The sequence below is a fragment of the Megalobrama amblycephala genome, linkage group LG15 (assembly GCF_018812025.1).
Source record: "Megalobrama amblycephala isolate DHTTF-2021 linkage group LG15, ASM1881202v1, whole genome shotgun sequence".
In the NCBI taxonomy this organism is placed as follows: Eukaryota; Metazoa; Chordata; class Actinopteri; order Cypriniformes; family Xenocyprididae; genus Megalobrama; species Megalobrama amblycephala.
The window spans coordinates 30055039-30075696 of record NC_063058.1 but is presented as its reverse complement, the minus strand read 5'-3'; the positions used below and the strand labels follow the sequence as shown (position 1 = coordinate 30075696).

Here is a 20658-nt window from a genome sequence, read left to right as displayed (position 1 = left end):
ATCACAAGGATGCAAATGGACTGAACAAAAAAAGGGAGACAGCTGGTGGGCCTTTTTTGTTGGGTTTGAAAAATAAGGTTAAAGTGCCCACTGAAAGCCTTAAAGGCCATTTTAATATAAATTAACAACATACATCCAAGACATTAGTTACAAAAATGCTTAAATAATATTTTTTTAAAAATTCAAATATAGTTTTTTAATAATTTTAGCTACGTGTCGTGATTCAAGAAAGGGATTTGAAGAACGGGAGATTTATTACTAGCTCGCTTCGTTGTTTTTCTTTCAAACTAATTCTTACTTAACCTTCACTTTAATCATCGATTAATATCACTAATATATTATTTTCATAAAACGCTGAAATAAATAGTGGTGATATAAACATTACCTCACAAATTTCGCGCTGTTTCTGTACGTCAGTTTCCCGTGCGCGCGCTGCTTGAGACAACTCAAACTCGCGCTGAGCGGAAGTAGTAAAAAAGGAGATTTTTTTTTTTCCAGTGAATTTTCACATATGGTTGATATTTACACAGAATCATCTTATTAAATGGTAAGAAAATAATACCTGATTTAACTGGCCATTTGTATATTGATAATATGTAAATTCTACAAGTTAATACTGGTCTTTAGTTTATTAACATTTTCTCTGAAGGAGTCTTTTATAATCATTAAAACATTCACTGATACTAAAAATCACATACACAGTGAAAAAGACCAACACATTATCTCTGATTTTTTTTATTTATTTATTTTTTTTTTTTGATTAAACATTGAAACATTCAAGTCAAAATAATACAATGCATCAACCAGGCCATGTGGAATTTATTGATAAATTATTCTGATTGCATTAAAAGTTTAGACAATTAAATCAAGCAAAGATGCATGAAAAATCCTTTTTTATTTCTATCTCATGTGGAATATTGCATATTAAAGCCATGTGAAGGGGGCATAAAAATACTCGATATTGACAATTTCAAGTTTTCCATACTACACCCACTTATGCTGCCCTGCCAGCATAAGTGACATTGGTGATATCTTGTGATATTAAAAATATGACTTTATTATGATTTTAGAAACAAGATAACAGCCAGAAGCAAATATAAAGTGAGATTTTCAGGTGGCACTTGATCTTTTAAACTCTTTTCCTTTCTTGCCTTATAACTTGTAAGATCACATCTTGAAGATGACCGCTTCATCCTTCTTCACCACTGACAGAGGGTTCACACTGAGAAAAAAAGTGAAAGAAAGTGCAACAGATATTCATTGTTCTTTTAATATGTGACATAGGCCTGCTTGTATGCCTAACCAGCCCCACCCCTACCAAAAAGGCAAATGTGTTATAACACTTTTACCCCTCTTTGTAAATACTATAATATTTATAAATATTATAAACATAATACTTAATATTTAGACTACTTAAAATGGTGGAACTTCTGGAAAATGCAGCCTAGTAGGCTATCTTTTAATGTATAAAATAGCTAGGCCAACATACTTTCAATAATTATACAAAAAAGACTGAACATAATTATATTTTTAAATTAAAAAAGAAACAATATTTAATACGTGAGTTGGTTGAGTGATTCATTACATTAAGACTAGTGTTTCACCACTGTATGCATGAGAGACGAGGACATTTGGAGAGTTTACCTTTTCCTCTTGCAGCATTGTGTTCTCCAGACTTTACTTAGTAGGGTGCTCCTTAGTGCAGAACAGCCCCTGATATACAATAAGGGAGTCAGAACTGCATTTACCCGTGGCAGAATGCGGAGCGGGTCTGAACCCTCATTTCTGAATGTATAGCATGTGGACCCCGCGAAATTACACGCAATAATATGAAGAAAAATAGGCAACCATGCGATCAAAAAACATACAGCCACTATTATGATGAGGTAAATGGACGCGCGCTTGTTGTCCCGTTCCGCGCTCGGCGGTTCGCGCTCTAGCTGAAATTTGGCAATGAAAAACAGCCTGACGTTCAAACCAATCATGATAATGACTGTGAAAATGTTCGCCACAAAAGTACCAAAACCTGTCACTTTCTTAGCGACCCCCATAGTCACCAAATTATTAACAGCCACAATCAAAAAAGCATAAAGCCAGTAGGCCAGAATCACCAGCAGGGTTCTGTTTCGGGTCATGCGCTGCGAGTATTTGAAAGGCGCTGAGACCGCGTGGTAACGGTCCGCCTGCGCGGCCAGAATCGCCATATAGGACAGACCCAGAAAAGTGGGCGCGATGTAAAAAGTGCGAGTCGGAGAGTCATAAGAATCGCGTACATCCAGAACTCCAACATAATAATACGAGACGCCCGAGCAGATGTCACTGAGACACGTGCTGAGCATGTACATGAAGCGGTTCTCGCTGCGCAGGGATCTGTTCATCACGATGGACAGAAACACGGACACGTTGAGGAAAATGATGGCTGTGGCGAGGATTACATTGAAGAGAAACAAAAGAACGTTCTCGAAACTAGTTAGAGGCAGCACGGTGCCAAGACCCGCACTACTCTGAGAAATATTCATGATTGAGAGTATCTGCAAATACAGTTATAAGAGAAAGAACAGAGCCATTGCTGACATGTAGACGAATGTTTGAGGGCGCACATGAGTGCATGCTTTTAAAAATCTCACTAGTCTGGTCTTACTAGGTCTCTAGTGGGATAGATTTTGATGATCATCAAAACAACATGCTAATGAGATTCTATTTTAAAATGTTAATCGGAACATAAGAATCAGAGGATAACAACTGAATGAACTGCATCTAAATTGCACTTTGGTGGTTTTCTCAAATATAAAACCTTTCAATTCTCTCTGAAAGAGATCAGATGGCCTTGCACAGTCAAAAATGTGATTCATACACAACATTTATACAGTGTGTTTAGTTGGTGTTGAGCAGCAATACTAAACCTAATATTGGTAGCAGCAAAAATTCTTGCAAGAGTTTTACAATTGCTACTGCTTTCCCTAGAAGTATGCAATTTGAAGTATGCAAAATGTATAGGCTGAAAATGGGCTGAAAAAGGGGAGACACCGTCTTTGCTCAGTTCTGCTGTTTTGTTATGAGCCAGTCATCTGAACATAAATGCTTCTAATCACTCTAGAGCTGCATCCCAATTCAGAGGCTGCATCCTTTGAAGGAAGCAGACTTCAAAGACCACATCTTCGAAGGCCACAAATGACACATTTTGAGGCCACATTTGAAGGAGCCTTCAAATTGGGACATCCTTTGTCATGCTGCAATTTTCTTTTGAAGGATGCAGCCTCTAAATTGGGACACAGCTTAGAACAGGGGTAGCCAAACAACAGCTACCAGCTAATCAAAATGCTAAGGATTACTTTAAAGGTGCGTTGGGAAAGGGATGGGACTGAAGTCAGCAGGAGGTTGCTCTAAGGTGGCTGCAAACCTTGCTCTTTGACTTTAGAGGCTGCATTCTTCAAAGGCTGCATTCAAAGGCCGACTGCATCACAGCAACGCAACGAAGGCTGTCCCAACTCAAAGGCTCCTTCAAATGCGGCCTCAAAATGCGTCCTTCATTTCCCAGGCAACGAAAGATACAACAGATGGATCCTTTGAGGCCTAGATTACCCCAGAATTCAATGTGCGACAGTGATGACAGGATTTTTTGACAGAAACTGTTGGATTACCGTTTTAAATTTCCTAAGTTTTGGGTTTCATCTTACTGAAATATCTATGGAAACTTGTTTCTGCCACTGAATAAAAAATAAAAAAGGTAATTTTGACTTTTTATCCCAGAATTCTGACTTCTTTTCTCAGAATTGCGAGAAATAAACTCGCAATTGCAAGTTTTATTGTCAGAATTGCGAGAAATAAACTCGCAATTGTAAGTTTTATTTTCAGAATTGCGAGAAATAAACTCACAATTGCGGGATATAAACTTGCATTTGCGTGAAATAAAGTCAGAATTGCAAGCTATAAACTCAATTGCGGGATATAAACTCGCAATTGCGAGAAATAAAGTCAGAATTACAAGTTATAAAGTCGATTCCGAGGGAAAAAAGACTTCAGAATTGCGAGTATCTAAACTCAGAATTGCGAGATAGAAGCACAATTCTGAGATACCTTGCAATTCTGAGTAAAAAAGTCAGAATTGCGAGTTTATATCTCGCAATTCTGAGGGAAAAAAAGTCAGTTTATATTTATTATGTAGGCTATATATGGATCAAGGCGAACATATTTAGACAGGTTGTGAACCCTGTTTTCTTTAATATTAGCTTAAATTTTTCTAAACTTTTGTGTGTTTAATATGTGCTATGCCCTGTAAATCCCAAGGATGCAAATGGGCTGAAAAAGGGGAGACAGTTGGTGGGCCTTTTTTTTTCTTTGGTTTGAAAAATAAGGTTGAAATTAAAGCTGCAAGCAGCGATGAAAGGGCCCTCGCACCCAGGCTAACCACCACCTGTTGGCCTCAGGAAAACAGTGAACAGTGGGTGACATGGATGTAAGCGAGAAAATACAGGAGAAATATAGCCAAGTCATTTCAAAGTGCCACACTTCTTGCTGCCAACAGGTGGCCCTTTGACCGTAACCGAATATTGCCATGTTGATGTCCTCAGGCCAGGACTATTATCAAACATGTGAAGTTTGGAGCAGATCGGATATTGTATGCATGAGTTACTAGAACTTCCTGTTTCTTGGCTTTAATCGCATACATTTGCACTTAGCCAAGTGTTTCATGATTTAACGTATTTCTAGTATGTTTGGTACATCATGGCAACACAAGATCTTTGCAATTAAATGTCGCTAAGGCCTTAAGATTAGACTGACAATATATGATGATGTTATTATTAAATGTCTTTGAGGAGTTAATCACTGTGTAAAACATGTCATTTCCTGTTGCTGGCAGGTGGCGCTATGACTGCAACTGAACACTGGCATATAGATATCTTCAGGTCAGGACTCTAATAAAACTTGTGAAGTTTGGGGCAGATCCAACATCGTATGCCTGAGTTACAACAACTTCCTGTTTCATGGCAAAACATCGAACTTTGGCAGGCCGCAACGGCCACACCCTTCAGCGAAAACTCTAGATCTTCGCAATTTAACGTTATAGAGGCCTTTAGATTAGACTGACCAAATATGATGTTGATCTGACTAAAGCTCTAGGAGGAGTTCATTAAAGTACAACATCTGGAAATGGCAAAAACTGCGCAAATTTTGCAAAGAAAATTCAAAATATCTGACTTCCTGTTGGTTTTCAGATTTCACTCCAACAGACTTTTGTGTAGGTATTGGGCTGTTAGGTGTGTGTACCGAATTTCATACCTGTATGTGAAACGTAGTGTCAGGGGCACTTCGTTGATTTTTTTTAGGTGGAGCTATCGAGCCATTTTGCCACACTTAATTCTGAAACCCATATCAGACGTAAATTTTCACCACTTCTGATGCATCTGCAAAGTTTCATGAGTTTTCAAGTATGTTTCGGCCCTCAAAAAAGTGATTCACCTTACATGGCGAAACATCAGACTTTGTTGGTCACCACGGACACGCCCTTCAACGAAAACTCAAGACCTTTGCAATTTAACATCTCAAAGGCCTTAAGATTAGACTGGCCATATATGATGTGCTTCTGGTTTAATCTCTATGAGGAGTTAATCACAGTGTAAAACATGTAATTTCCTGTTGCCCCCAGGTGGTGCTATGACTGTAATTGAATATTGTCATATAGATGTCTTCAGGTCAGAACTCTAATAAAACATGTGCAGTTTGGGGCAGATTGGACATTGTATACCCGAGTTACAACAAGTTCCTGTTTCATGGCGAAACATTGAACTTTGCCAGGCCGCCACGGACACGCCCTTCAGCGAAAACTCTAGATCTTCGCAATTTAATGTCTCAAAGGCCTTTAGATTAGATTGACCCAATATGATGTTGATCTGATTAAAGCTCTAGGAGGAGTTCGTTAAAGTACAACATGTGGAAATGGCAAAAACTGCCAAAATTTTGTAGAGAAAATTCAAAATATCTCACTTCCTGTTGGGTTTACAAACTTTGCACCAGGGGCTTTTTTGTAGGTATTGGGCTGTTACATCTGTCTACCGAATTTCATAACTGTACGTGAAACGTAGCACGAAGGGCGCTTAATTTAAATTTTGTAGGTGGCGCTATCGAGCCATTTTGCCACACCTAATTCTGAAACCCATACCAGATGTAAATTTTCACCACTTCTGACGCGTGTGGAAAGTTTCATGAGTTTTTGAGAACGTTTAAGGCCCTCAAAAATGCGATTCATTTTGGAGAAGAAGAATAACTGGCTGAGCAATTCCAATAGGGTCCTCACACCATCGGTGCTCGGGCCCTAATAAGGCTGAAAGCCTTTACGGCCATTTTAATATAAATGAACCATATACCTCAAATACATTAGGCAATCTACAAAAATGCTTAAATAATAGGCATATATATATATATATATATATATATATATATATATATATATATATATATATATATATATAGGCCTAGTTTAATAGCTAATTTAAGCTACGTCGTGATTCAGGATTTGAAGAACGTGAACATCACTATAGCTCTCTTCCTTGTTTTTCTTTCAAACTAATTTTGAATCTTTAATCATCGATTAATATCACTAATATATTATTTTCATAAAACGTTTAAACAAATTGTCGTGATATAAACATTACCTCAGCAATTTCGCGCTGTTCCTGTCAGTCTCCCGCGCGCGAGTTCACATACACAGGGGCGCCGTTGGTACGGGGGACAGGGGGGTCAGGACCCCCGCAGTTTTGAAAAGATAGAAGTCGACCCCCGCACTTTTGATAAGGGCTGCTTCAATTAGTCACACTATATCATCTTTTAGCTTAGGATATTTTCTTTCAAATGAGACCATTTTCACGTTTCTGTAAGCGATCCGTTCGTAAATAATCAGCTGTTTTGTCGCGGATGTGAACAGGAAATGCGCTCTCGAACGGAGAAACACGCGATCTCCAAACCATCGATCAAAGCGTGCTAACGTTTTAGGACAGGCCGATGGTATATAAATCATGCCGGAACGTTAGCGTCTGTCAATCAAGCCAAACAGTCCATTCAGAAACCGAGAAATTTTACACTTAAGGTAAGGAGGCTGATCTATCAGGTTGACGCGCGAGCTGGCTTGACTGAAGTTTTCGTGAGGATTTATAGTTTATGGACTGTTTTGATTTCGGTAATTACAATTAGTTTGTTAACATTTTCTCAGTGCCATCTATACATTTGTAAGAGAAAAAAATTGAAACACTGCTCAATTTTGATCTTAAAACGTTTGTGACCCTTTAGTAGAATCATTAAAACATTCACTGATACTAAAAATCACATACACAATGAAAAAGATCTAAACACAATATTCTGAATTGTGTTTTGGGTTTTTTCTTTTTCTTTAAAGATGAAACATTCAAGTCAAAATAATACAATGTATGGACCACAAGGCCATGTGGAATTTATTGATAAATTATTCTGATAGCAGTAAGAGTTACATTTTTCAGACTATTAAATCTAGCAAAGATGTATGTAAAATAATTTTTTTTTATTTCTATCTCATGTGGAATATTGCATATTAAAGCCATGTGAAGGAGGCGTAAAAAATACCCAAGGAATATTGATAAAGATATTAACAATTTCAAGTTTTCCATACTGCACCCACACCCCTGCCATCATCAGTGATATTGGTGATATCTTGTGATAATAAAAATATGACTTTATTATGATTTCAGAAACAAGATAACAGCCAGAAGCAAATGTAAAGTGAAATTTTCAGGTGGCACTTGATCTTTTAAACTCTTTTCCTTTCTTGCCTATAAGCTAAGATTACATCTTGAAGTTGACCGCTTCATTCTTCTTCACCACTGACAGAGGGTTCACACTGAAAAAAAAGTGAAAGTAAGTGCAACTGATAATCATTGTCCTTTGTCCTGTCTATTTTGCCCCTCTTTGTAAATATTATAATATTTATAAATATTATAAACATAATACTTAATATTTAGACTACTTAAAATGGTGGAACCAAAAATTCAGCCTAGTAGGCTATCTTCTATTGGAGTTAATGTATAAAATAGCAACATACTTAAAATAATAAAAAAAGATGGGACATAATTATATTTTTGTTTTTGAATTAAAAGAGAACAATCTTTAATGTGTGAGTTGATTAAATAATGTAGATGGTGTGATAAATTACATTGAGACTAGTATTTCACCACTGTATGCATGAGAGACGAGGACATTTGGAGAGTTTACCTTTTCCTCTTGCAGCATTGTGTTCTCCAGACTTTACTTAGTAGGGTGCTCCTTAGTGCAGAACAGCCCCTGATATACAATAAGGGAGTCAGAACTGCATTTACCCGTGGCAGAATGCGGAGCGGGTCTGAACCCTCATTTCTGGACGTATAGCAGGGGAACCCCGCGAAATTACACGCAATAACATGAAGAAAAATTGGCAACCATGCGATCAAAAAACATACAGCCACTATTATGATGAGGTAAATGGACGCGCGCTTGTTGTCCCGTTCCGCGCTCGGCGGTTCGCGCTCTAGCTGAAATTTGGCAATGAAAAACAGCCTGACGTTCAAACCAATCATGATAATGACGGTGAAAAGGTTCGAAACAAAAGTACCCAAGCCCATCACTTGCCAAGCGATCCCCGTAGTCACCAAATTATTAACAGCCACAAACAAAAAAGCATAAAGCCAGTAGGCCAGAATCACCAGCAGGGTTCTGTTTCGGGTCATGCGCTGCGAGTATTTGAAAGGCGCTGAGACCGCGTGGTAACGGTCCGCCTGCGCGGCCAGAATCGCCATATAGGACAGACCCAGAAAAGTGGGAACTATATAGAAAGTGCCTGTCGGCGATCCAAAATAATCGCGTACATCCAGAACTCCAACATAATAATACGAGACGCCCGAGCAGATGTCACTGAGACACGTGCTGAGCATGTACATGAAGCGGTTCTCGCTGCGCAGGGATCTGTTCATCACGATGGACAGAAACACGGACACGTTGAGGAAAATGATGGCTGTGGCGAGGATTACATTGAAGAGAAACAAAAGAACGTTCTCGAAACTAGTTAGAGGCAGCACGGTGCCAAGACCCGCACTACTCTGAGAAATATTCATGAGTGAGAGTATCTGCAAATACAGTTATAAGAGAAAGAACAGAGCCATTGCTGACATGTAGACGAATGTTTGAGGGCGCACATGAGTGCATGCTTTTAAAAATCTCACTAGTCTGGTCTTACTAGGTCTCTAGTGGGATAGATTTTGATGATCATCAAAACAACATGCTAATGAGATTCTATTTTAAAATGTTAATCGGAACATAAGAATCAGAGGATAACAACTGAATGAACTGCATCTAAATTGCACTTTGGTGGTTTTCTCAAATATAAAACCTTTCAATTCTCTCTGAAAGAGATCAGATGGCCTTGCACAGTCAAAAATGTGATTCATACACAACATTTATACAGTGTGTTTAGTTGGTGTTGAGCAGCAATACTAAACCTAACGTTGGTAGCAGCAAAAATTCTTGCAAGAGTTTTACAATTGCTACTGCTTTCCGTAGAAGTATGCAATTTGAAGTATGCAAAATGTATAGGCCTACACCGTCTTTGCTCAGTTCTGCTGTTTTGTTATGAGCCAGTCATCTGAACCTAAATGCTTCTAATCACTCTAGAGCTGCATCCCAATTCAGAGGCTGCATCCTTTGAAGGAATCGGACTTCAAAGGCCACAAATGATGCATTTTGAGGCCACATTTGAAGGAGCCTTTAAATTGGGACAGCCTTCCTCATGCTGCAGTGACATAATCGGCTTTTGAAGGATGCAGCCTCTAAATTGGGAAACAGCTTAGCCAAACAACAGCTACCAGCTAATCAAAATGCTAAGGATTACTTTAAAGGTGCGTTGGAAAAGGGATGGAACTGAAGTCAGCAGGAAGGCCTTCCAGAGGTTGCTCTAAGGTGATTGCAACCCTTGCTCTTTGACTTTAGAGGCTACATCCTTCAGAGGCTGCATTTGAAGGCTGATTGCGTAACAGCGGTGTGACGAAGGCTGTCCCAATTCGAAGCCTCCTTCAAATGCGTCCTTGAAATGGGTTCTTAGTTTCCCGGGCAATAATGGATACAACAGATGGATCGTTTGCGGCCTAAAATACCCCAGAACTCATTGCGCGATGACAATGACAGAATTATTTGAGAAATTGCTGGATTACCCTTTTAAATGTAAGTATTAGGTTTCAGCTTGTTTCCAACACTGAATAAAAAAAAAAAAAAAAAAACGGTAATTGTGACTTTTTATCTCAGAATTCTGACCTTTCTCAGAATTGCAGGAGATAAAAAGTCGCAATTAACTTTTCTATTTTTTATTCAGTGGAGGAAACAAGCTTACATAAATATCTAATGATAGAAATGTAAAAAAAACTTTAAAGCAGTTCAGATGTTGACATCTTGTGATTTTATATAGTTTATATACTCTTTATTATGTACATATATAGACCAAGGTGAGCATATTTTGACAGGTTGTGAACCCTGTTTTGTTTTCAGACAGTTTAATATAACTTTCAAAAAAGCCAAGTACAAACATTACTGCCACTCATCAACGGCAGCTGTCACAGTTGCTAGGCGACAAGAACAATCCTCCGTAGGCTAGACCATCGGTCCGCTTGGTCCCACCTTCACAGTCTTTGAAGGCGGGACCATCGGTCCGCTTGGTCCCACCTTCACAGTCTTTGAAGGCATGGCCTTTGAAGTCTGTGACCTTCGAAGGATGCAGACTCTAATTTGGCTAGTGTTTCCCAACCTTGTTCCTGGAAGCACACCAACACTACACATTCCTAATCAAACACACCTGATTCAACTCATCAGCTCATTACTAGAGACTCAAAGACCTAAAATATTTGGGTAAGATAAAAGAGACATCCAAAATATTAATTGCTGGTGTGCCTCCAGGAACAGTGTTGAGAAACACTGCTATAGGAGCCACTGGATGGAGCGCACTGGATGAGATGCTACTTCACCAAATGCAAAAGCAAACTGCTCTACAATGCATCGTTCTAAAGATCAAAGTGAATTAATCATCTATCAGCGGATATATTAGGGATCCGCTAATAGACGGCCTGCTTTCAAATGCTGCCGTGTGTATCTGTGCAAGCACTCTGTGAATAGCGTCAAAGATGTCTATTTACAATAAGTTTTTGAAGCGTTGATCATTGTAGCCAATCACAGACATATCTGTTGAGCGTGTGAACACAATGGCAAATCAGAGGTGTTTAAGAATCAAAATGCTATGGGGGAATGCTGGTATTAACACATTTTTAAAATTTCATTACCAACTTGTCTGTACCAATAGTATATATACTGTCTGTACCACTAGTATATATATACCTCTTATCTCGCTAATTGAGTTAACTGAACGTGCTCCTCCTGTGTTAATTATCTGAACGCACTCCTCCTGAACTTTGTTGATAAAACATAATTTTGTTTTATATCACTGCCAGTGTCTTCTTTTTGGCATGTGGTTTTGTATTGCATTGCTAATACCTTCTTTGCTGAGACGGCATGTCCCCATCTATATCCAATTTGGCACACTACATAAAAACTCAAAATGCACTTTGACCCCCTCTTTGCAGTCATCTCAATGGCATCTCGCAAAAGGAAAAGCCTGTCAAGATGTTCCTAAATTGTTTGTCTGATCTCAAATTGCATCATTAACAAAAACATATTGTGATCTATATCTGTGTATGTGTGAATCTGCCTGATTAACCACAGTAATGATCGCCAGACTGGGGATTTTCATCTCCTGTGATCCTCTGTTGGGGTTATGTCTTCTTCCCGAGGGTTAACTTGTATTCCAAAACACAGAAGTAAAGATAAGTGGTTCTGAAAGGCCTTGGCATGTTTTGACACAATTAGTCCTGCATTTGGATTTTGTCACTCAAAATAGACTTATAATCACATAGGGCTCATGGTTTTCCACTATGGGTACAATTAAGCTGTTAATTAGTTAGCCTGTCTCTTTATGAATGGATGCATATATGAACATGAGGAAATCAGGTACACTTGAGCAGATATCAATGGGGAAAAACAACAACAAAAGGACTCCTCCAAGAGCAACTATCACAACACACTGAACAACTATAATGGACATTTAATTCTCAACTGATTTTGCTTCAGGGACCAGATTCTATATTGGACATCAAGTTGTGTCTGTAAACAAAACATTAACATGAACTGACATTGAACAAACACTAGGCCAAATTAAATGTTAAAGCTATGTTTAGCCTCATTCTAAGTGGGTTATGTTTTACGATCTTGCAGCTTAGATGTTCAGGGTTTCAAGGTTGAGAGCTAATAACCAGAGGTCAGAACTTGGTCCTGGAGGGCCACTGTCCTGCAAAGTTTAGCTCCAACCCCAATTAAACACACCTGAACCAGCTTATCAAGGTTTCACTAGGCATACATAAAACTTGTGTGTTGGAGCTGGTTGGAGCTAAACTCTGCAGGGCAGCAGCCCTCCATGACCGAGTTTGGAGACCTCTGTATTAGACTCTTATTAGATGACTTTTTCTAAAAATATCAAATGGAAACAGGCAGACACACAATTAAGGTGCATTTAATCACTTTATTCCCAGTGACGGTAACATTATACACATTTTCAACATTCACAACATCTCAAAAGCATAACAGTATATATGCAGCTGAGTAACAATAAGGCGTTAAACATTGCCCTCTGCTGGACATCCAGTGGTTGCCACAGTCCCTTTTGATCTGGGGTTCCCAACAATATTCCTGGAGCCACTTTCAACACTGGACATTTTGCATGTCTCCTTAATCAAACACATATGATTCAGGTCATCAGCTAATTAGTAGAGGCTCCAAGACCTGAAATGGGTGTCAGACAAAGGAAAGATTCAAAATGTGGGGGGGGCTCCAGGAACATGGTTGGGAACCCCTGCCCTAGATACTGTAAATGCAAGTGCCAAGATAATCTACTTGAATGTTCAGCAGTAATGTTCAGAGAAACAACAGCACCAAGCTACTGATAAAGATCCAACTTTATATATAAAATTCTGTTTCATCTCAGTGAGCAGTGGAGATGATCTGCATGAGTGTTTCTGTCATAGTACATATGATATGAATGAAACTGACACGCAGGGGTATTATCGTACATATCTAGTTGAAACAGTTATGATTATATAAACATTCAGTAAGGAGCCATTCACACAAAGTGTTTTTGCATTTAAAATGCAAAATGCAGACGCTGGGAAAGTGGAATGAAAGAAACACAAAGTCTGGGGATGCATTTAAAAAAAAAAAAAAAATTCAGCTTGAGACAGTGATCTAAAAACACAGTGATCATGTGTTTTAACTGCAAAAGAAAGATTCAATGTTTAAAGACATTTGTGCAGTGCATGTTTATATAGAAAAACAATGGAGTAGAATGCAAAAGCATGCTCTGTATGAACAGCCCCAGAGAAGTAAAAATAACAAAACAAACAGTGGAGGAATTAAAAAAAAAAAACATTTAAATGTTCATATTAATAAATTAAAATAAATACATATATCAGTAGAAAGTTAATCCCTAAATTAACAGTCTAAACAATCAAAAATAAACACTACAAAACAAATTTTTCAACTACGCAAGTAGGAGTGCCATCATAAGGACAGAACTGGAAGCCACCATTTCATGTCATAAAAATAATCATGGTTTGTTGTAATAGTTGTTGCTAGCAGAAAAACGAGTCAAATGCCAATGCCGTGCACAATGTTTAAACTGGAGATTATAAAGGGTTCATGCAGTATGCTGTTTTGGAAGAGAAATTAGTGTTCACCAAACCACATGCAAGAAGGTGGCAGTGATGGAAGGTGAACGGTGTAGAAAAACTACTGTTTGCAAATGTTTTAAACTTTTGGAAACTGCTTTGAAATGTAGGCTCATATCAAATTGTTAGGCGACTCATGTTGCAATTTAGCAGAGTAACTATACAGGAGTCATTGTGAGATGTGAAAGTACTTTCTGTCGAATCTTCAAGTTGTCCTTAGAGAACACTTTGCCTCTCTAAAACACCCAAGATAAATTCCTCAGATTACATGTGATAGGTGCGAATGCTCCATTTCTCAGTTTGACTCAATGGCTTTATGGGGTTTATCCTTTTCTAGAATGTCAGTGTAGCAGGGAACTTAAAATAAGAGACAGAATGCTAGTAAAGACTAGCATGCCTCCATGGACAAGGGGTCTTGGTAAATCACCACTACTGCTGTTGTTTTTAGCATCCACACTACTGCGTTCCTGCACCTGTTTTTCTGCATGATGTTCCGCATAGGCCATGTACAGCTCGACACAACGTCGTGCTTTCATTTGCTCAATAAGTGCAGGATAGCCGATCTCCATAACGCTAACAGTGTCGTCGTCCTCATCATTGACTTCTGCTTCTCTTTCCTTTGTCTGCTTTTGAGGTTGACTGGGTGTTTCGGGTGGGTTTGAGGTTATAAATGAAGAGGCATCTGTACTGGTTCTGTCAGCAGTGCTGTTGTTACTTGTGGTGTTTTCTTGAGTGCTGCTAGGATTATCTCCCACTTCTGCTGCTTGAGCCTCAAAGAGGTCAGTGGATCTCCTTGATCTTCCTTCCGGTTTCTCTTGAAACAAGTCAGTCCTCTTCATACACTTGTCCATGAAGTTATCATAGGACTGCGGTGGAGGATTCTGGAAGATGTCATAAGGGTTAACATTTCCTTTTCCCCCAGAGGTCGATCCTGCATCACCTGGCTTGCCGCCTTGGGAGTTTGTGTTCCCATTCACGTTCATGTTCCCATTCACATTACTGTCGGGGGGAGTTTGGCCGTAACGTTTGTACATGTAGTTATTGTAGTAGTATTCCTCCTGTGGATTGTGGAAATTGAAACGCGGACGAGGGAAACTTCCGAGGCCATATCCCAGAGCCATACCGGCCACTGCCCCTACTCCAGCAGCCATAATTGCCTGCTTGCCAAATCCTCTTGAATTGGTAGAAGGGGCCATACCCATGCTCTGTACTGACTGGGCAAAAGGGGATCTGCCACCTTGCCCATAGCCACCGTAATTGCCCCCATAGCCTGGGCTCATGATTTTGTTGTTGGGGTTCCAGTAAGGATACTGTGCTGCTCCTGGATATCCTCCTGCTCCTGCTCCTGCACCTGCAACACCTCCACCAAACTGGTTAGGGCTGGAACCACCTCGGACTGGATAACCTGGATAAGAGCCTCCAGCTGGATAGGGGTTTCCTCCGGCTTGTCCAGGATACCTGTTGGGATATGATCCTCCCCCTGGGTAGCTACCTTGTGCTGGGTAACCAGCTTGTCCTGGGTAACCACTACGCCCTGGGTAGTTGCCTTGTGGATAACCGCCTTGCGCTGGATAACCACCTTGAGCTGGATAACCGCCTTGCGCTGGATAACCACCTTGAGCTGGATAACCACCTTGCGCTGGGTATCCAGGTTGGGCAGGATTTCCACCTTGGGCTGGGTATCTACCTTGGTTAGGGTATCCTTGACCTGGGTTAGAGCCTGCTGGTGGATATCTGCCCTGGTTAGGGTACCCGCCTCCAGTTCCGGGATAGGGGGGTGGATTCTGGTTTGGAACTTGAGGTTGGCGAGGATAGTTTCCAGGGGCTGAGTGTGTCCCATGTGATGTGCCTTTACTGCTGCTGCTGCCACCTTTGCTTCCTGTGCTGCTTCCACCTTTGTTTGAGCTTCCACCAGATTTGCCCCAGCCAAATCCGCCCCCGCCTCTACCGCCCCCACCCCCGCCTCGCTTGGCCAAAACTGACACCACAAGTGCCAGGCAGAGAAACAGTACTGTTAGGCGACCCATGTCTGTAGAAAAAAGAGAGGGAGATTTAATGAAAAGAGTCATTTACAAATGTTTTGGTCTGTCACTTACATTTACATGTGTCATTTACACACATGACTGATTAAGTTTAATTGTCTGATAATTTAATTAATATTTAAGTTGCACCTGACACAGGGTCAATAACAGAAAGGAGAGAGAATGTGAACAACAGAAACAAGGTCTTCATTGAACAAACTATACATATTTGCATACATAGTTGTCACAACAATTAGGGGTTAAGCAGATCATTGTTGACCCGTGATCTGTACAGACCAGGATGCATGGTTTGGCACGCATGTGATTTGCAGATTAATTTCAAATTTAACCGCAATAGACTGAAAGTTTAGAATCTGCAGGCGTTTTGTCTGGCTAGTTTACACATTCAATAGATTTGAAAACATTCCAGCGCTAGAAGAGGCAAAAGAAAATTTAATTCGGTACTCATAACACATAGTATTCAATATAAATATTCCACATTTCTACAAACCATGGTAAATTACTACAGTTCATTCATGGTAAATGTTTGTACGGGTGGTGTTTTGGGATTTAAAAATCTTCTCAAAAAGACTTAATTCATGGCACGTTTCTCCTGTTTTCCTCATCAGTATTGTTGGGCTATTAAGGCTGTTTCATTTAAAACTAGTTTGATCATTGAGTGATTTGCAGTTTGTATCTGAGAGGTGTGTGTCGAACTGAAACACTTCTCACTGGATGTCGCGATGCTGTTTAATAATGGTATCCAGGACTGGGAATAAAGGTGCGTGCATGGTATGAACAGTGCAGGCGCCACTGCGGCCATCTAACCAAATTAAGCCGTACCACCAGGAAAAGAGGAGGAGGGAGGTTGGGGTGCCCGCGGGTCAGATGAAGATGATTGGCAGGCTGCCAGTTGAATAGCCCTGATCTATATTATACAATGGGGCTGTTGGATGATTAAATCTGACTGGTTGACAAATGTTCTAATGTGTGCAATTATTTCCAGGGAAACGCACGGCTGAAGTAGTTCTAGGCAGGTCTTGACTGCATTGCAGTTCCATCTCATTTCGCTAAATGATTTCAGTTATTTCAATAGGCCTTACAGCCTACAACCGCAAAAGAAAAAAAAAACCCACAACGACACCGTCCAAGCAAATAAATATAGTAAACAACAGGATCAAAACGACAAATTATTGTCATGTTTTTTTCCACAAGATATGTTTTATTGTTTATTAGTAGAGACACCTCTGCCAGAGACGCACAGACTCAGGTAGGCTAATTCACATATGCTTATTCTCTCTCTCTCTCAACTGTGTTAATAACTGTATCGACAGTATTATTCTGCCATCTAACCAAATTAAGCCATACCACCAGGAAAAGAGGAGGAGGGAGGTTGGGGTGCCCTCGGGTCGGATGAAGATGATTGGCGGGCCGCCAGTTGAACAGCCCTGATCTATATTATACTATGGGGCTGTTGGATGATTGAATCTGATTGGTTGACCAATGTTTTAAGGTGTGCAATTATTTGCGTATTAACTGCGTTAATAACTGTATCAACGGTATTATTCTGCTATGAAGGCTCAAGCCTCTGTTACTAGTTCTGAAATGATGTTTTGGAATTAGCAACGGGGGCTTGGGATGAGATGCATAAGAAATTAGTGCCACACACTAGAGTGTTTTAAGGACAAAAACCAGTTACACTTTATTTTAAGGTGTCTTTGTTACAGTGTAATTATACATTTAGGTACTGAGGAATATTAAGTAACTACATGTACTTACTATAGGGGTAAGATTAGGGTTTGGTTTGGTTTAGGGTTAGTTGCATGTAATTGTGCATAATTTACTGTTATTACTATAGTAACTACATGTAACATTTGTAACAATGACACTGTAAAATAAAGTGTTACCCAAAAACCTGACAAATGTCTTGAAATACAACATCAGAAGAGTGTCTTGAGTTGTGGTAACCGTAGTATTCAATGGTCTGGAGTCAATTATTCCTTACTTAAATACAGTAAACATACATTTCTGTACCTGAAATAAATATTACAGTTAGACCTTACTTTATTTGTAACTTTGTTAGACTATATTGTATTTATCTATGCTTGTAATTTGTGTTTGTTCTCATTTTTACTGACTGTTTACTTGCCTTTAATAATGTTTGAACTTTATTATTTAGGCTAGTAGTTTTTGCTGTGGTATCGGAGTACCAAAAGTGGGCTTTAAATAATAAATATTATTATAAAAAATAAAAAATATTTTTTTCTTGCTGATTCGAAAAATGATCTGATCTGTACAATCTGAGTTTTGTGATCCGTTTAACCCCTAACAACAATGCTTAGGACCTAACTTTATTTCTGACAAAAATGCTATATTGACGATTGGGTTAAGTTTTTATTTTGCTTTCAAATGGCATCTCAAATGAATGTATCTGTGACAGCTTGGCGATTTCAGGTTTATACTTGTAAAGAGGATTGACTTGTTCCTACGATGGTTATCAACATCTTGTAGTACTTGTAAACACGCTCACTAAACAGCAAGAAATTTATGCATGTAAGACACTATTTAAAGCTTTGGAATCTGCAGTAGGTAAATGAAAGCTGGATGGCCCACAGTGACAGACAATTATTATGCTTTTACATTTCTTGACGTAAGTAAAGAAAGAATTCAATCATAAAAAACTTAAAAAAAATTATATTTTCCCCATTGAGCTACACAAACCTTTCCTGATTAACATTGAAAATGTTATTAAGATACAAACACTTCAGATTTAAGAGTTTAAAAGTGTGTCAATGAAGCTCCATATAAAAGAGACGAGGCTTACTGGGACTAAATCACAGTAACTATAAGGTTTGGACTCAAATGCCCAATTACACAATTAAGCTTGTTTTCTTTAGCAAAGACTCTGTTTACAAATAATCTCAAAATAGGATAATTTTTTGTAGTTTCCAAACAAAAATACACACACACACACACACACACACACACACACACACTCAGACATAATGAAGGACTTAAAGGAAAATGTAGGACCTTACAAGGGCATTTTCCATAAATGTTAGGGTGGGGCAAGTTGTCGCTTGTTTTTTGTTGTTGCTGTTGTTGTTCTTTGTTTTTTTTTAAATGTTAGAAATGTACAGTATTTATTATCTTTTGGTCAAAACAATTATTTGAAATTTTGTTGCCTTTATATGTATTTATACATACACATTTCCTTTGCCCATTGACAGTTTAGCCCATATAATGACATGAATAGGGTCAACATGAATTGTGTCTTTTTTTTTTTTTTTTTTTTCAGAGCAATAACAGTGGAAATGTTAGGTTTGGATATTTTTTTGGAGTAAGGACGTTATAGTTTCTGTTTGTACACAAATAGTCACTGGAGTAAAAAAAACGTTACTTGCCATATATAGATAGTGCTTTGATTTATTTCAACAAATGTATGACGTCACGTCACCATTTCAATTATCAATCTAAGACAAACCCATCACGCTCTTTTGAGTATCTTAGTACCTGCCTGATAGAAATGAACGGGATTGTGTGTCAGTGTGTGTCGGTCTGTGTATCTCTACGGGTGTGTGTGTGTGTGTCTCATTGTTCGGAGGCCATTTCCGACTTATGTTTCCGACACATATGGCTTTACATCAGGATGCGCTGTTCAAAATCCATCTAAATACTCATATTTGATATATCAGACAATATCAAACTAAATTATCACCTAATATAATATCACAAATAACAACACGCAGTTCATTTTATTTTCCTTTTATGTAACATATTATTTAATTGTTAATGGGTGAGGAATGTATCTAATATAATATGTAAATATGTGTCTATTTGCCCATATATAATAAATGTAAACAAAATCAGGCCTCTGGTCGCGCTGAAAATCTCAAATGCTTTAAATAGCGGACCTATACTAGGCGTGTGACCGTCAACTGCACCTGTTATTATAAAGCAAAACGAGCAGCTACAATAAACCAGTGAGCAATCATAACACAACAGCTCTGTTTACTCTAATAATAAAACGTGTTTTAATCGCAAACGTACCTTAGTGTTGATTTGAGCGGAGCGATGTCCTGGAGGATCGTTCGTTTTCCCTTGGATGCGCGACGCCGTTCGTGACGATGAAACTTTCCACTGCTGTGCGCGCTCACGAGATCAGTGAGGGCTGCCGTCTGCGCATGCGTATTGGCCGTAATCCTTCCTCTGACACAATTTACCAGAACTGTCTTGTGTATTCTCGGCAGACCTTTACTTAATCTAATTTTTTTCCATTTAGGAGATGCTTTATATATATATATATATATATATATATATATATATATATATAAACATAACCTTGTAAATGTTTAAGAAAACAGCATAAGCGCATATTGTTTTGGGGTCATATATTAATAGTCATATATTACTAATTTAAGTTCACGCGTTTCTTATAAATACAATTAAGTGATGGAAGTTAATTTTAAATTTATTTTGTTCGTTTATTCAAATTGAATGATTTCATCCATGATATAAAATGAAAACAACCATTTAATATGAAATATTTCATGTTTTTTTCATGTTCGTGCTATAATCTCACTCCAAAACATATTATATAAAATTACATAAATTGTGTATTTCAGTATTTTAGAAAAAAAAAAAAAAAAAACACATTAAAAGCTGACTCCTTTTTTTGGGTATGTGTGTCATTATTTCATTATTATTACTATTGTTATTTTATCATCATTATTATTATTGAGATTACTGTTGCCATCATCACAAAATATCATCATCACCATCTTTAGCATTACTATTGTTACATTATTGCTATTACTATTGCC

At 38.6% G+C, this 20658-nt stretch overlaps 3 protein-coding genes across 3 annotated transcripts; all 3 read right to left on the bottom strand.

Moving 5' to 3' along the window:
• Positions 1-212: 212 nt before the first annotated feature.
• Positions 213-3760, bottom strand: LOC125247495 (melanocortin receptor 4-like). Its single transcript, XM_048158827.1, has 2 exons — positions 1645-3760; positions 213-1222 (listed from the first exon to the last, which is right to left on the bottom strand). The coding sequence occupies exons 1-2, from the start codon at positions 2517-2519 to the stop codon at positions 1168-1170; spliced, it is 930 nt and encodes a 309-aa protein (XP_048014784.1). The 5' UTR covers positions 2520-3760; the 3' UTR covers positions 213-1167.
• A 3617-nt stretch (positions 3761-7377) lies between these two features.
• Positions 7378-9667, bottom strand: LOC125247530 (melanocortin receptor 4-like). Its single transcript, XM_048158880.1, has 2 exons — positions 8239-9667; positions 7378-7867 (listed from the first exon to the last, which is right to left on the bottom strand). The coding sequence occupies exons 1-2, from the start codon at positions 9111-9113 to the stop codon at positions 7813-7815; spliced, it is 930 nt and encodes a 309-aa protein (XP_048014837.1). The 5' UTR covers positions 9114-9667; the 3' UTR covers positions 7378-7812.
• Positions 9668-12593: 2926 nt separating this feature from the next.
• prnprs3 (prion protein, related sequence 3) lies at positions 12594-20026 on the bottom strand. The gene is made up of 2 exons (XM_048158668.1): positions 19886-20026; positions 12594-15843 (listed from the first exon to the last, which is right to left on the bottom strand). The coding sequence occupies exon 2, from the start codon at positions 15839-15841 to the stop codon at positions 14156-14158; it is 1686 nt and encodes a 561-aa protein (XP_048014625.1). The 5' UTR covers positions 15842-15843; positions 19886-20026; the 3' UTR covers positions 12594-14155.
• Between the last annotated feature and the right edge of the window lie 632 nt (positions 20027-20658).